Here is a 17,042-nt window from a genome sequence, read left to right as displayed (position 1 = left end):
GCAGGACCGCAAGTTGACCTTCCAGGTGAGGTGACACTTCGCCTGTGAGTTTGTCGGGGGTCATCTACTGTATCCGGTGCTCCTGGTGTGCACCCCCTACATCGCTGAGACCTAACAAAGATTGGGGTAATCGCTTCAGCGAGAGGATTCACTGTGTCCACTGCAGAGGGCAGAGTCTGCTGCTGGCCACCCATGTCAATTCAACTTCCCATTCCCATTCTGACATGTCTGCCCATGGCCGCCTCTACTACCGTGATACACCAACCACTACACTACCGTGCCATCTTAAACCTATGCCATCCACTGTTGGACATTTCCATCCTGGGAAAAAGATTGGTTTTCACTCTACCTATGCCTTTCTTAATGTTATAATCCTCTGTGAGATCTCTGCTCAGCCTCCGACTCTCCAGAGAAGACAGTCAGAGTTTGTTTAACCTTTCCTTCTAACTAATTCTCCCCAATCCAGCCTGCATCCTGGTGAACTTCTCCCTAAATCCTCGATATACATTTGGGTAACCAGGATGCACATAATGCTCCAAGTGGGGCCTAACCCCAGTTTTGTAGAGCTGCAACCTGAGTCACAGTTGAAATGACACATTAAGTTGTGAGTCCACCAGTGATCAAAGACCTGATGTACTGTGAAGCCACATTCCACTCCTGAGTTGCTTCTTACTCGACCAGGGATATGACTGCTTCCCAGACTCCGATTCGGACTTGCTTATCACATGTACATCGAAACACACAGTGAAATGCATCATTTGCATTAACAGCCAACACAGCCAAGGATGTGCTGGGGGCAACCCACACATATTGTCACATATTCTGGCTCTAATGTAGCATGCTCAGCAGGACAACACAAGCAGCGACAACTACAACAAGTAAATAACAAAACAACAGCAGCAAAACAATCTCTTTCCCTACCACCCATTGTCTCCTCAGCACCCGTCACCCCAACCCCCGGGATCGCTGATCTTCAGCCACAGAGCCTTCCTACCTTGAATCTGAACACGGGCACCTCCCCCTGACTTTTCATTCTTCCTTATCCGTGCCCCTGAACCCCAATGTGAGCCCTAACACCACTCGGTCTCCCCAAAACCATCCCTACGAACCTGAAAAATACAACTAGGTCTGAGCCACGACATCAGACCACGCAGCTCGTCACCATCTTAACCAGCCTCCTGAATGGAGTTATCTCCTATGAGTCATGAGGAGGAATCTCTTTAGCCAGTGCGTGGTGAATCTGTGGCATTCATTGCCACAAGCGACGGGGGGGGAATGTCACTGGGTATATTTAAAGCGGAGGTTAAGATGTTCTTGATTTATTTATTGCGCAATACAGCACAGAACTGGCACGTCTGAGCCATACCACCCAGTAACCCACCTATTTAACCCTGGCCTAGTCACAGGACAACTTGCACTGATCAATGTACTGCTAACTGGTACGTCTTTGAATGTGGGAGGAAAGCAGGGCGCTCGGAGTAATGGGGAGAAGGCAGGAGAATGGGGTCGAGAGGGATAAAAAAAAACATGATGGAACGGCAGAGCAGACTCGACGGGCTGAATGGTCTGGTTGTGCTCCTATGTCTCGTGGTCTCATGGCATTTGTTAGTGCCACCACAACTTTCAAATTCCGCTCAAGGTCTGAACTCAGCAGGTCTGGGGAGGGAGAGTGAGCAATGTCGGCGTTGTTGTGGCAGCTGGATTACCTAGAACTCATTTCTGCTGTTGTCTACAAGTATTAATCCATGATGCATAAAACGTATTGACTAACTTTCCAAGAATGCATCCTGAACACAGAGGCTAATAAGTAAACAACAGGAATTCTGCAGATGCTGGAAATTCAAGCAACACACATCAAAGTTGCTGGTGAACGCAGCAGGCCAGGCAGCATCTGTAGGAAGAAGTGCAGTCGACGTTTCAGGCCGAGACCCTTCGTCAGGACTAATAAGTAACTTCGTCAGGCTAATAAGTAACTTGTGCCTGCATTCTAGAAGTGATTACCATGGTAACAAGCCAAAAGTGAACATTACTTAGTGAGAACCTGATGAGTCGGCACTTCACATTTGGGGAAGTTTACTAAACGTGCCATTTCACAGTTGCCAGCACTGAAGCAATGGTAGGAGCTGCTCACAAGTGAAACTGTGTTCAGTTCTGGTCACCTCATTATATGAAGGATGTGGAGGTGTTGGGAAGGGTGTAGAAGAGATTCACCAGAGGGCATGGGTTAAAAGGAAAGGTTGGACAAACTTGGGTTATTCTCCCTTGAGTGTCAACGGCTGAGGGGAGACCTGATAGAGGAGTTTTTAAAATAATGAGAGTCATAGATAAGACATAAGACATAAGCAGACTTAGGCCATTTGGCCCATCGAGTCTACTCCACCAGTTATTTAATCCTAGATAGAGTAGACACACAAAATCTTCTGCATGAGTAGACATATCAAATACCAGAGCACATACTTTTGAGTTAGAGATATCAAACTCTAATGATGTGGAGATGACAAGACGGGTACTTTTTTTTATGCAGAGCGTGTTAGGTGCCTGGAATAGATTACTAGGGGTTGTAGTGCAAGCAGTCAGTTTGGTGGAGTTAAAGAGGCTTTTAGACAGGTATGAATATGAAGGGAATGGAGGGATAAGATGATATATAAGAGGAGGGTCTTTAGTATAAAAACTACCAAAAAAAAAAGCTGTTTCTGGGCAGCAAGAATGATTAACTGATAAAAGGAATGATGATCAGGAAGTGCACAAGGATTGATGACAGGGATGTAGCAGAGCAAATTATCAACAGGAGATTCTGTAGATGCTGGAAATCTGGAGCAGTACCCACAAAATACGGAGGGAACTCAGCAGGTCGGGCGGTATCTATGGAGCGGAATAAGTAGTCAATATTTCAGGCCTGGACCTGTCCTGACAAAAGGCTCTAATGCTGCCTGACCTGATTTCCTCCAGCATTTTGGCCCCGTTGCCCAACCCTAATCAGTAGAGTTTAGCAAAACCTTGACTGCCTGGAGGTTTTTTTTTTTGTCTTGTTTTTGTTCTAATAGTGTTCTTTCTTGTGGAAAACAAAAGTATGGTTTATGTTGGCATTTTTCTTGGGGATGATGCATATGCAATGCCATGTTCCTCTGCTACTGCTCTAAGTTAGTTTTTCATTGCACTTGTGCATATATGGATTTGTGCATATTACAACAAACTCGGTTTTGACTTTGGACCATACATACAGTTTTTGCTTTTCTGTCTCAGAACGCATGGAAAAATTGATTGCATAATTGAGACTTGCAGAACTGAGAGGTTCTGAATATCGTCACACTCTTTGTTGTCTATTCTTTCTTTGCTAATTCCACAGATCCCGTAGAAGTATCCCTGACCAGTATGCAGAGCAGCTGGTAGCAGACAGCCTCCTAACAGAGCAGGAAGTTTTCAGCATTAAAACTGATTACTATTCAAAGTTAAACAACCATCTGACCAATGTGACGGCCTTTTGCCCAGTTTCTCCAAATCTCCAGGGCCATTGGAGTGGCTTGATGGAGCCATCGTCCCAGATCAGCACGTGGGACACTGGAATGCCCATTGATTTACTGAAGTATGTGGGGGCGAAGTCTGTTGTCGTGCCTGGAGAAATCACCATGCATAATCACCTGATGAAGACCCATGTACAGGTAGGCTCTGGTGTCAGCTGGGGACTGTTCCCTTCACACTATCAGTTCAGTTTCAGTTGTCAGTTAACCATATACGTTCATACAGCTAAATGAAACAGTGTTCTTCCTGGGTCAGATGTAAATCACACGATATACAGTAGCACACAGCACATACAGTCACAAAAATATTAGCATGTTTCTGAGTGGCATGGCCTGAAGATTGATGGTCCATGAGATTTTGTCCTGGAGCCATGTTTCTGCAAAAATAATTTCATAGCAGTTCATCATCTCCTGCAGCTGCAGGCAAAGGCAAATCAGCTTGACTCTTACTGTATCAGACACAGGCAATGTAGCTTGACTTCCAGGGAGCAATAGGCAGATTGTTTGCGAACCTAGAAAATAGGAGCAGGAACAAGCCATTCAGTCCCTCTAGCTTGCTCCACCATTCAACACGATAGTCCACTTCAATATCCATGAAAACCATAAAATCCAGGAGCAGAATTAAGCCACTCAGCCTAATGAGTCTGTTCCACCATTTGATCATAGTAGATTTCCACATTTATCCCATTCCCATCGTCTCCCCATATCTGCACTTGTTCCCGCTTCAGTAAAGCAGCCAACATAATCAGGGCCCTTCCCACCCCAAATATTCTCTCTTCTCTCCTTCTGTTGAGTAGTACGTACAAAATGCTGAAACACATACCACCAGGCTCAAGGAGAGTTCCTACCCCATTGTTATCAGACTCTTGAGCATCCCTCCCATACGATAAAGATGACCCCTTGATTTCTCAATCTACCTCGTTGTGGCCCTTGCACTTTATTTGTTTGCCTGCACTGCACTTTCTCTGTAACTGTAACACTCTATTCTACACTGTTTCCCCTTTCACTACCTCAGTGTGCGCATGTAAGGAATAATCTTCCTGGATGTCACACAATCTAGCTTTACATTGTCTCTCAATAATAAATGCCACGGTAGCGTAGCTGTTAGAATAATGCTATTACTGCTCAGGGCGTCAGTGTTTGGAGTTCAATTCCAATGCTAAACTGTATGGAGTTTGCACATTCGTCCCCACGAACATGTGGGTCTCCTCCAGGTGCTCTGCTCTCCTCCCACAGTCCAAAGATGTCGCATCAAGAGTTTCTCCGGTTAGCAGACGATTTCCCTCCACGCCTCTCTGACGTAGTGGGGAATCACGTACGAGGCAAGTTACAGCAGTGGTTTGCCATTGCCTTCTGCCGGGTGAGTTTCCAAAGAGATCACCAGCTCGTAACCCAGCATGGATGGAAAGCGTGCAGGGGAATCGGCTGGCTGGATTCGAACCTGGGACCTTTCGTCCCAAAGTCTGACGCTGATGACACTACGCCACCAGCTGGGTCGGTAATTAATTAGTCACTGTAAATTGTCCTGTGATTTGCTGACTGGTGTGTCTTTTTGGAGCAGAAGGACCCGTTCCGCTCTTGTTCTCTAAAAAATGGAACCCATACTATTTTTTTTAAAAAAAGCATGAGTTCCTCCTTAAATGTATTACATGATTTGCCCACCACTGCCACCTTCAGTTGAGAATTTCAGGGTGAAGAAATGTCCTTTGATCTCATTCCTGACAACATTCCACATATCTTGGGGTCCTCAATAATGGATGCTTCTTTCATGTGGCAGTGCTCCTTGTAGATGTTCTGTTGTAGACTCATTCTGAAGTTTGTCACAGATACTTCTTCTGCAGGACATCTGTTAGCAGTGGTTTAATTAGTTACACATTGCACTGTCTCAGACTGTGCAATGTCTTGTTTTGTTTTAACTTGGAGATATGGCCCAGTGACCCCTTGCTGCCAATTACACCCATGTGACCAGTTAACCTACTGACCCTGTACATCTCTGGGACGTGGGAGGGGACTGAAGCACCTGGAGGAAAGACGTGGTCATGGGGAGAATGTACCAACTCCTTATGGACAGCGGTGGCAATTGAACCCGTGCTGCTGGCGCTCTTACAGCGTCATGTGAACTGCTTTGCTATTGCACCGTCCTTGTTCATGCCAGCATGCTTGTTCTCAGAAGAGGAGGAATACTAATTCTCTGTTTAGTCTAGATTACAGAGGCTGGAAGAGGGGACAAGGTTGGATTGGTCCACAGCAGAAGCCCTGGCCATTGGAACATTGTTGTGTCAAGGTAATAATTGTGGAGGAGACTAACTGGAACTGCTGGTGGAGGGTCTTTCACTGAACTACACTGAGTGTAATGGGAACATTCCTTTTTGTAAGGACAACGTCAGACAAATAAGACAAAGCTGAATGCTAGTAATGATTCTTACAGGATAATATGTTCATGCTGTTCAGCTTGGCTGGTTTAAGAACAGCTGCTTTTCTTCATCCAGTCAGCTATTGAACCAACCAGCACGGCCAGCTATGGAGGCCAAGTCATTGGGTATATTTAAAGTGGAGACTGAGAGGTTCGTAATATTAAAGGGTGTCATAGATTACAGGGAGACTGCAGGAGAATAGATTTGAGAGGTGTAATAAATCAGTCATGATGGAACGGCAGAGCAGACTCAATGGACAGAGAGGCCTAATTTGTTCCTCATGTCTTATGGTCTTTTATGTTTATCTTGTGAATACTATGCATCTAGTGCTACAGTATGTGCCTGGGATGCTGCTGCAAGTAAGTTTTTATTGCGTCTGTGCAAATGTAGAAAGGTAGAGAACAATAAAGCACTGGTCAGGCTATTTGGCCCACAATGTAGCACTGATGTTGATGCTAATTTATACTAAATGTCTTCCTCCTGTGTATCATCCATATCACTCCATTCCCTTCATATTCATGTGTCTGTCTACAGTGAAAGCCTCTTCAACTCCACCAGTCTGCCTGCTTGCACTACTGTCTTATTCTAGTCACCTACTACTCTTTGCATAAAAATAACTTTCCCCTCACGTTGCATTTTTCATTCCCCACTCTAATTTTACAAGCACGTCCTGGGGAACAGATTCTGGCTGTATGCCTTATCTATGCCTCGCATTGCTTTTCAAAACTTCTATCACATCTCTATTCAGTCTCTGACACCCTTAAGGAGAACAACCCAGGTTGTTAATGTAGTTGGTATTGTAGCAGTTAGCGTGACTCTATTACAGTTCGGGGCGTTTCGGAGTTCAGCATTCAATTCCGATGCCATCTGTAAAGAGTTTGTACGTTCCCCTTGTGTATGTGTGGGTTTCCTCCGGGTGCTCCGGTCTCATCCCACGTTCCCAAGGCGTACTGGTTAGTAAGTTAACTGGTCATTGTAAATTGTCCTGTGATTAGGCTGGGGATAAATAGGTGGATTGCTGGATGGTGCAGCTCATTTGGGGCCGAAGGGCCTATTCTGCACTGTATCACTAAATAACATAAATAAATAAATCAAAATCCAGGCCACATCTTGTAAAATAAATAAATAAATAAATTCTTCTGCACACTCATGACTGATTCCAAGTACTTCCTATATTGAGGTGAATAGAACTGCACACAATACTCCAAAACAGTCTCTCAGAAGTTTTATACAGCTTCAGCAAGACTTCCTTAATCTTCGACTCAATGCCCTGATCGATGAAGGCAGGCATGTCATACATCTTCACCACTTTAGCCACTTGTTCAGTGATATATACTTCTGCTTAGGATGATAAACTCAACTGAAGAAGGGTCTTGGCCCGAAACATCAACTCTTTACCATTTCCCATAGATGCTACCTGACATGCTAAGCTTCTCCAGCATTTTGTGTGTGTTGCTTTGGTTTCTGTTTGATATTTAAGACTTGGAATTTGATATATTAACCTGAGTTATAGGGTTAGGTTGAACAGGAAAGGACTTTATTCCCTGATGTGTAAGAGAAAGCGTGGAGATTTGACATTTAACTATATATAGCAGTATACATCATTAGTCTGTGTTGTCTAGCAATGTGAACAACACATTTCACTGTATCTTTTGATGTACGTGTGATAAATAAATGAATCTGGAGATTGAGAGAAACACTCCACTTGGTGGGTATGTTAAGACCCAGAGAGAATGAGATGATTGTCAGAGAACCAAAGGTGAACTGAAGAAATGTGTGTGTTCTTTTTAATGCAGTAAATCTTTAGTTCCCTTAGAAACATCGCCTCACAGATTGGTGAGTTCGGATTCAAGCATGTCTTTATTTAATAATAAAGAGCACTGAACAAGGACTTTCCAAACTTCAAAGTAAACTTGTTGTATGTATATGTCACCATATACTGCCTTGAGATTCATTTCCTTGCAGGCATTTGGAGAGGAAAAGAATACAATAGAATTTATTTTTAAAAAAACTATACATAGACATAGATGGAGTGGACAGCCAGAGACTTTCTTCCCCCCAGAGTTGAACTATCTAGTACAAGGAGGCATAATTTTTTTTAGGTGTTTGGAGGAAAGTATAAGGGGATGTTGGAGGTTAAGTTTTTTTTTATACAGACAGTAGTGGGTGCATGGAACAAGCTGCCAGGGATGGTGGTAAAGGCATACATTAGGGAAATTTAAGATAGGCGCATGGATGATAGAAAAATAGAGGGCTGTTTAGAATGGGCCATGCAGTAGGAATACAAGTCAGCACAACATCGTGGGTTGAAGGGTTTGTACTGTGCTGGTGTTCTATGAAAGACTGACAAACAACCAATGTGCAAAAGAAGACAAACTGCAAATAAAAATAATAGACAGCATGAGTTTCTAAATGGGTTAGAACTGCAGGGAAGAGGAAGGTTGTGGTCTGAATCTGTTGCTTATGCAAAGGACTGTCCAGCCTCCCTATTGTGTGCTTACTGTTCAATGATTTCAATAAAAATAATTATGTGAAAACATTATGCAAACTGTAGATGAGTAATGCAGAGACACTTTCTTTTGCAAAGGTTTTAACATACGACTAAGCGGACAAGACGTTGGCCGTGGTACTTTCAGCCAGCGGCACGCAATGTTTGTTTGCCAGGATACTGGGGACGTGTGTATTCCACTCAACCATATCAGCCCGGAGCAAAAGGGATTCTTTGAGGTATGAGAATTCACAGAGTTCGGCGTGTCTCGCTGAGCCACATATTGTGTTGTTTAAATGTTTACCTTGGGTCTTATCCTTTGGGGTGCATAGCAGCGTAGTGGTTAGGATGATGCTACTACAGCTTGGGGCTTCGGACTTCAGATTTCAATTCTGGCATACTATGTAAGCAAGTTTCTACGTCCTTCCGTGTGTGAGTGGGTTTCTTCCCACAGTTCAAAGATGTACCAGTTAGAAGGATAATTGGTCATTGTAAATTGTCCTGTGATTAGGCTAGGATTAGATCGGTGGACTGCAGGGTGGTTCGGCTCTGTGGCCTGAAGAGCCAGATCTGCACTAAATCTATAAATAAAACAAATAAACAGTTATAACTGAGATACTGTAGTGTACATAGATTATAAGATATAGGACAACACAGCACAGTTCAGACTCTCAGCCAATGATGTGCTGACTTTTTAAACCTACTGTAAGATCAATCTAACCCTTGCCTACTGCCTCGCTCTCCATTTTTCTATCATCCACATGTCTATCTAGGAGTTTCTTACGTGTCGGTAATGTTTCACCCCTGGCAGGGCTTTCCATGTACTCACCACTCCACGTGTAAAGAACTTACTGCTGATGTTCCCCCCTCCAAACATTCATCTAATCACCTTAAAATTATGCCCTCCTGTAATAGTGATTGCTGCCCCAGGAAAATGTCAGGCTGTCCACTCTGTCTATGCATTTTAGCATTTTGTACACTTCTGTCAAGTTACTTCTCATCCTCCCTTGCTTCAGAGAGAAAAGCTGTCAGTCGCTCAGCCTATCATCATAAGATGGGGACTCGAGTCCAGGCAGCGTCCTGGTATGGATAGTACAATTCTTTACAGTGCCAGCGTTCAATTCCCACTGCTGTCTGAGAAGTTTGTATGTTCTCCCTGTGACCATGTGTATGTGTACACCAGCTGTGTATGTATACCAGCTGTGTGTGTGTGTGTGTGTGCGCGCGCGCTCTGATTTCCTCCCACATTCCAAAGACATACGGGTTAAGGTTAGTAAGTTGTGGGCATGCTGTTTTGGTGCTGGAAGCATGGTGACACTTGTGGGCTGCCCCCACCATAATCCTTGGACTGTGTTGGTCATTGTCACAAACGATGCATTTCATGGTATGTTTTGATGTACGTGTGACAAATAAAGTTAATCTTTAATCATTCACTTAAATATGGTGGGAACCAAAGTCATAGGAATTATCCACCTGCAGTATTTCCTTAGTTTGAAACAGACTATAGATTACGTGGGAGGAAAGGTTAAATTGATCTTGGAGTAGATTAAAATGTCTTGTTGGCCATAGGTCCTCTTTGGTGCTGTTCTATGAAATGCATTTTGCCTTACTGAAATATTTTTAACCCATAAGAACATAAGAAATAGGAGCAGGAGTAGGCCATTTGGCCCATCGTGCCTGCCCCACCATTCAATAAGATCATGGCTGATCTGGCCATGGACTCATCTCCACCTATCTGCCTTTTCCCTATAACCCTTAATTCCCCTACTATGCAAAAATCTATCCAACCTTGTCTTAAATATATCTACTGAGGTAGCCTTCATTGCTTCATGGGGCAGAGAATTCCACAGATTCACCACTCTCTGGGAAAAGCAGTTCCTCCTCATCTCCATCCTAAATCTACTCCCCGGACTCTTGAGGCTATGTCCCCTCGTTCTAGTCTCACCTACCGGTGGAAACAACTTTCCTGCCTCTATCTTATCTATCCCTTTCATAATCTTATATGTTTCTATAAGATCTCCTCTCATTCTTCTGAATTCCAGCGAGTACAGTCCCAGGCAATTCAATCTCTTCTTGTAGTCTAACCTCCTCATCTCTGGAATCAACCTGGTGAACTTCCTCTGCACCTAAGTTCACACCTGTAACAATATCCTTATGAAGAGTAACTTGGCATTATCTTCTTTATTTCAGGTGTGCAACAGTCCATTGTCGGAGGAGGCTGTGTTGGGCTTCGAGTATGGCATGAGCATTGAGAGCCCGAGGATCCTTCCAATCTGGGAAGCCCAATTTGGGGATTTCTTCAACGGTGCCCAAATTATGTTTGACACCTTCATCTCTGGAGGTGAGCTTTCGCCTCTGTATTTTGGCGAAGTGTACTCTGTGTGAGCATGCAGCCTCCTGGATTCAGACTCTGATTCGTGTATTTAAAGAAAATGAACTTTATTTTAAAGAAATGCATTATTTTTGTCAATGATCAACACATTCCGAGCTTGTGCTGAGGTCAGCTCACACGAGTTGACACGCTTCTGGCACAAACATAGCATGTCCAACTGTACTAACCTGTAAATCTTTGGAATGTGGGAGGAAACTGGAGCACCTGGAGGAACCCCAAGCAATCCTGGGGTGAATGTACAAACTCCTTATAAACAATGGTGGGAATTGTACCCCGATTGCTGGTGCTGTAAAGTGTTATGCTAACCGCTATGCTACACATGTACAATGAAACATACAGTGAAATGCGTCATTTGTGTTAACAGCTAACACAACTATACTTGTACTTGGGTTGAGTATCCTTGTTCTTGGGTCTGATATCAAACTGAGGCCTCTTCAGAATCTGAGTTGGGTTTAATATAGCAGGCATGTGTCGTGAAATTTGTACAATGGAATACATGACAATATAAAAAAAAATGAGGAAATCAATTACAGTAAATATATATATTTATTTATTTATATTAAATTGTTAAATTAAAACCAGTGCAAAAACAGAAATAATAAAGTGAGGTAGTGTTCATGGGTTCAATGTCCATTTTGGATTCATATGGCAGAGGGGAAGAAGCTGTTCCTGAATCGCTAAGTGTGTGCCTTCAGGCTTCTGTACCTCCTTCCTCCTACGCCACCCCGAGCTACCTGCCAGTCTAGTCATCATATGGGAGCCCAAGCACGGGAGGATGAACCCTCGGCGCCCTCCCAAGAGTATGGTCAACACGCTCCTAGAAGACAGTGGTGCAGCTAATGTAGATGAACTGAGCACACTGATGAGGGAGATGGAGAACTGGAGAGTCCATCATTGTGCCCGACGCCGGCCCCCTAGGCCTGAGTCGACGTAGTGGTAGTAGTTCCCGGTGATAACAATGAGAAGAGGGCATGCCCTGGGTGATGGGGGTCTTTAATGATGCACCTTTTTTGAGGCACCACTCCTTGAAGGTGTCTTCGATACTACAGGAGCTAGTACCCAAGATGAAGCTGACTAATATTACAACTTTCTGTAGTTTCTTTCAATCCTGTGCAGTGCCCCCCCATACCAGACAGTGATACAGCCAGTCAGAATGCTCTCTACGATACATTTGTAGAAGTTTTCTAGTGTTTTAGTTGACAAAGCAAGTGTCTCAAACTCCTAATAAAATATAGTCAACACACATCAAAGTTGCTGGTGAATGCAGCAGGCCAGGCAGCATCTCTAGGAAGAGGTACAGTCGGCGTTTCAGGCGGAGACCCTTTGTCAGGACTAACAAGCGTCGACTGTGTCTCTTCCTAGAGATGCTGCCTGGCCTGCTGCGTTCACCAGCAACTTTGATGTGTGTTGCTTGAATTTCCAGCATCTGCAGAATTCCTGTTGTTTGCGTTAATGAAATATAGTCACTGTCTTGCTACCTTTATAGATGCATTGATATGTAGGAACCAGGTTAGGTCCCAAGAGATCTTGACACGCAGGAACTTGAAATTGCTCACTCTCTCCACTACTGATCTCTCCATGAGGATTGGTTTGTGTTCCCTCATCTTACCCTTCCTGAAGTCCACAATCAGCTCTTTGGTCTCACTGATGCTGAGTGCAAGGTTGTTGCTGTGAAACCACTCAACTAGCTGGTGTATCTCGTTCCTGTACACCCTCTCATCTCAAACTGAGATCCTGCCAACAATGGCAAATCAACATCAGCAAATTTATGGATGGTGTTTGTGCTATACCTAGCCACACAGTTATATGTATAGAGAGAGTAGAACAGTGGGCTAAGCACACATCCCCGAGGTGCACCAGAGTTGATAATCAGCGAGGAGGAGATATTATTTCCGGTTAGTAAGTTGGGGATCCAATTTTAGAGAGGGGTACAGAGGCCCAGGTTCTGTAGCTTATCGATCAGGATTGTAGGGATGATGGTGTTAAACACTGAGCTATGATCAATGAACAGCATCCAGATATAGTTGTTTGTATTGTCCAGGTGATCTAAGGCCGTGTGAAAAACCATTGGATTGCATCTGCCATAGATATTGTGGCATTAGGCAAATTGCAGTGGGTCTAGGTCCTTGCTGAGGCAGGAGATGGTTCTAGCCATGATCAACCTCTCGAAGCATTTCATCACCGTAGATGTGAGTGCTGCTGGCAATAGTCATTAAGGCAGCTCACAATACTCTTCCCGGACACTGGTATAATTGTTGCCCTTTTGAAGCATGCAGTGGAAAGTTGAAAATGTCCTTGAATACACCTGGCAGTTGGATGGCATAAGTGAATCCTTTAACCTTGTGAATGTAACCATTTTCATGAGACAGAGGAGATGTGAAGAGGAGTTCTCTATGGCTTCTTTCCCAATATTTATTGCTCAGTTACTATGGGAGCAGTTTTGGTTATTATCAGATTGTCATTTGCTGAAATTTACCATGCACAGATTGGTTATCATAATTCCTAAACCATCAGTAATTAAGCTTAAAATGTAGTTAGTTAAATGTGATTTGTGAAGTATGCACTATGGTGTCATTTTAAAATATCAGTACTGAGATTTTCCACTGAGGTTGGGTGAGACAGGAACTAGAGATCATGGGTTAAGGGTAAAATATGAAATACTTAAGGGGAACATTAGGTAGGAACTTCTAGACTCAGGGTGTTGAGAGTGTGGAAGAGGTGGAGGAGGGCTCGATTTCAACATTTAAGTTTGGGGTAAGTACATGGATGAGAGGGGTATTGAGGGCTATGGTTTATGTGCAGGTCAATGGGACTAGGCAGAATAACAGTTCAGCATGGACATGATGGGCCGAAGGGCCTGTTTCTGTGCTGTAGTGCTCTACGACTCTACCATATAACAATGTTCTATCTTGCCAATGGTTTACTATTAATTGTTTCTTTTATCAAATAAAAAAATGAGTTATTAATTTCTGTAGAATTTTCCTGTCACTTTCAGTGAGTCTCAAAGATTTTGCCGACTAAAGAAACACCTTAAAAGTGAAATAAACAGTCTACATTTTGGGATTTGAGCCTCTTGGCCTGAAATGATGACTGTTTATTCCCTTCCATAGATGCTGCCTAACCTGATGAGTTATTTCACAATTTTGATTTGCCCTGGATTAGTGACTGGCTTGATCCATGTCCGATGAAGCGCTACCCCTTGTTTCCTGCCTCCACTTCATTCTCACACACATGATCTTCAGCTGGTGGATTTCCCCACAGTTCCTGATTGCTCCCAGCCAGTGGTACTGGCTCCCCTGCCTCCCTTTCAGGTCTTGTCTACTTTGGGGCAGCTGTGGTGAAAGAATGCACAACATCCATTGCCGCACAACCCCCTGGGTTTCCCAGCAACCTCCTTGCACAGCTGTATCCAGCGTCCTTCTATTTTGTATGACTTGTACTGTTTGTTTGTTCCCCATGGGAGCATAATTGAGGGAATCAGAATCAGGTGTATTAATATATGTCATGAAACTTATTTTGCAGCAGCAGTATAGCACACAATAAATAGTGTATATTATAAATGACAATAAGATGACACCGGTGCCAAGCTGTATTGGTCTTAATGCCTTTCCCTTGGACAACATCGGTAGCGTGGAGAGGGGAGACTTGCAGCATGGGCAACTGCCGGTCTTCCATACAACCTTGCCCAGGCCTGCGCCCTGGAAACCTTCCAAGACGCAAATCCATGATCTTACGAGACTAATGGATGCGTATTATTATAAGAAATATACATGCAGTGGCTACTTTATTAGGTATCTTCTGTACTTAACAAAGTGGACTTTGAGTATATGCTGCTGAAGCCCACCCATTTCAAGATTCGGCATGTTGTGCATGTGGAGTTGCTCTTCTGCACACCACTGTTGTAATGCATAATTATTTGAGTTACTATCACTTTCCTGACAGCTTGAGCCAGTCTGGCTGTTCTCTTGTGATCACTCTCATTAAGAAGGCATTTTCACCCACATGTCTGCTGGTCACTAGCTTTTTTCCATTTCTTGCACCATTCTCTGTAAACTCTAGGGACTATTGTGTGTGAAAATCGCAGGAGATCAGCAGTTTCTTAAATACTCAATCCACCCCATCTGGCACCAACAATCATTCCACAAGCAAGGTCACTTAGATCACCTTTCTTTCTCATTCTGATGTTTGGTCTGAACAACTGAACTTCTTGACCATGTCTGCATTCTTTTATGCATCAAGTTGCTGCCGCATGATTGGTTAATTAGAAATTTGTGTACCTGATAAAGTAGCCACTGGGTGAAAAGAGAGCAAAAATAGTGAGGTATTGTTCATGGATTGGTTCATTCGGTTCAGAAATCTGATGGTGGAGAGGAAGAAGCTGTTCCTGAAACTATTCCAGCCAGTGAGGCTAATGAATGCCCTGCCACCACTGAGGTTGTGTCACTAGCACAGCGAGCTGTTTACTGTACTGTTTACCTGTTCTGCACACAACATGCATTTATTTGTGTTAATATGGCTGAGTTTACAACTTTCTGCAGCTTTTCCCACTCCTGTGCATTGGTGTCTCCATACCAGATGGTTATGCAACTAATTAGGATGCTCTCCATAGTACATACGTGGAAATTTGCTAGAGTCTTTGGTGACATAGCGAATCTCCTCAAACTCCTAATGAAGTATAGCTACTGGTGTGTCTTCTTTGTAGTTTCATTAGTAGGTAGACCCAGGGTAGATCTTCAGAGATGTTGAATCCCTGAAGGAGACACTTTTGCTAAATTTTATCTGAATCATGATATTGGAGAATCCTTGCACCTTGTTAATGGATTAATTAAAGTGATATTTTTTCCCTTGAGGTTTATTTCCCGATTGCCTGCTGTTGGCAAAAGACCATTCATACCAAAGAAAATGAATAAAGAGGGTTGAAGGTTATGACAAGAAGGTGGGGGAATGGAAGTAGAGAATTAAAAAAAAAAGTTCTGGCAATGGCAGAACAGACTCAGTAGGCTGAATGGACTAATTTTGTTCCTGCATCTTACGGTCTTTAAGACCTTTTTCTCACATGCTTCATATTATTTGCTTGACCTCCATGTTTAATGGCGAGATGTGTGTCTGAGGACCTCCAGTCTACACTGATACGTAAGCACCCTAACATCCGTCCCACAATCTCTTTGACCCCCTACCATCAGGTAGGAGGTACCAGAGCGTTAAGATAAGGATTGTGAGGATGGGAAACAGCTTCTCTTCCCAGGTTGTGACACCACTGAACTCCCTGCCACCACCCAGGTCCCATCACTTATGAAGCACCGGTAGCATTATACTGTTTACTTTTTAACTTGTGTCATTATCTCATCGTATGCTAACTATCAGTCTTCTGGAATAGACCTTATTATTTGAGAATTTATTTGTGGTAATATTAGTTTGTGTTATGTGTGTTATATCCACTGCGTTGTGCACCTTGGTCTGGAGGTACTTTGTTTTGTTTGGTGGCATGGATGGCAATAAACTTGAGCTTGAACTTCATAGCAATTCATTCCCACTGCTAAATGCTCTGCCTTTCTTTGAAGGTGAGGCCAAGTGGCTCTTGCAAAGTGCGATAGTGATTCTCTTACCTCACGGATACGATGGCGCAGGCCCAGAGCATTCCTCCTGTCATTTAGAACGTTTCCTGCAGGTAATCCTTTGCTTTTCTTCTCCCATCGTGCTCAGTGCTCTTCAAATACGGTGTTTAATGAGACAAAAGTTCAAAGTACGTATGTGTCAGCATATGCTACTTTGAGATTCATTTTGGTATTCACAGTAGAATGAAGAAATATAATAGAATTAAAGTAAAACTATACACAAGCAACCTGAGAATAGTTGAGTTGTAGAGTCTTTGAAAGTGAGACCAAGGCTAAAAACACAAGCCAAGTGCAATATTTTGAATCTTGATGTACTATCCAAGCACAGAAAGAGATGATAGAAGAGCTGGGATTTTCATTTCAGTTGAGGGAATGCTGACTGGTACACCATGTGTCCATCAGCTGCCTGTCTTCATAAACGTTGTGTGAATTCTCTTTTTGCCCAACGTTAGGGATGAAAACTTGCTGAGAATCAACCTTAAATCTGCAACCAGCTTTTCAAAACCAACTTCAGCAACACATAGGCGTGCACACGCACAAGAATTGATCTACACATGAACATGGACATACATATGTAGGTTGTGGGAACAGTTCAATGTTGGGGTGCATGAAGTT

General features: G+C 43.4%; 1 protein-coding gene across 1 annotated transcript in view; it reads left to right on the top strand.

Moving 5' to 3' along the window:
- The window catches only part of dhtkd1 (dehydrogenase E1 and transketolase domain containing 1), a 61,738-nt gene that overhangs the window by 25,743 nt on the left and 18,953 nt on the right, over window positions 1-17,042 (top strand). The window contains exons 8-12 of the mRNA XM_072241678.1: window positions 3,347-3,659; window positions 5,718-5,802; window positions 8,520-8,659; window positions 10,611-10,761; window positions 16,374-16,480. Of these exons, the coding sequence (XP_072097779.1) occupies window positions 3,347-3,659; window positions 5,718-5,802; window positions 8,520-8,659; window positions 10,611-10,761; window positions 16,374-16,480 (796 nt within the window). The remainder of the gene's footprint in view (window positions 1-3,346; window positions 3,660-5,717; window positions 5,803-8,519; window positions 8,660-10,610; window positions 10,762-16,373; window positions 16,481-17,042) is intronic.

The sequence above is a fragment of the Mobula birostris genome, chromosome 23 (genome assembly GCF_030028105.1).
Source record: "Mobula birostris isolate sMobBir1 chromosome 23, sMobBir1.hap1, whole genome shotgun sequence".
Classification (NCBI taxonomy): Eukaryota; Metazoa; Chordata; class Chondrichthyes; order Myliobatiformes; family Myliobatidae; genus Mobula; species Mobula birostris.
This window is presented reverse-complemented; position numbering and strand designations above follow the sequence as displayed.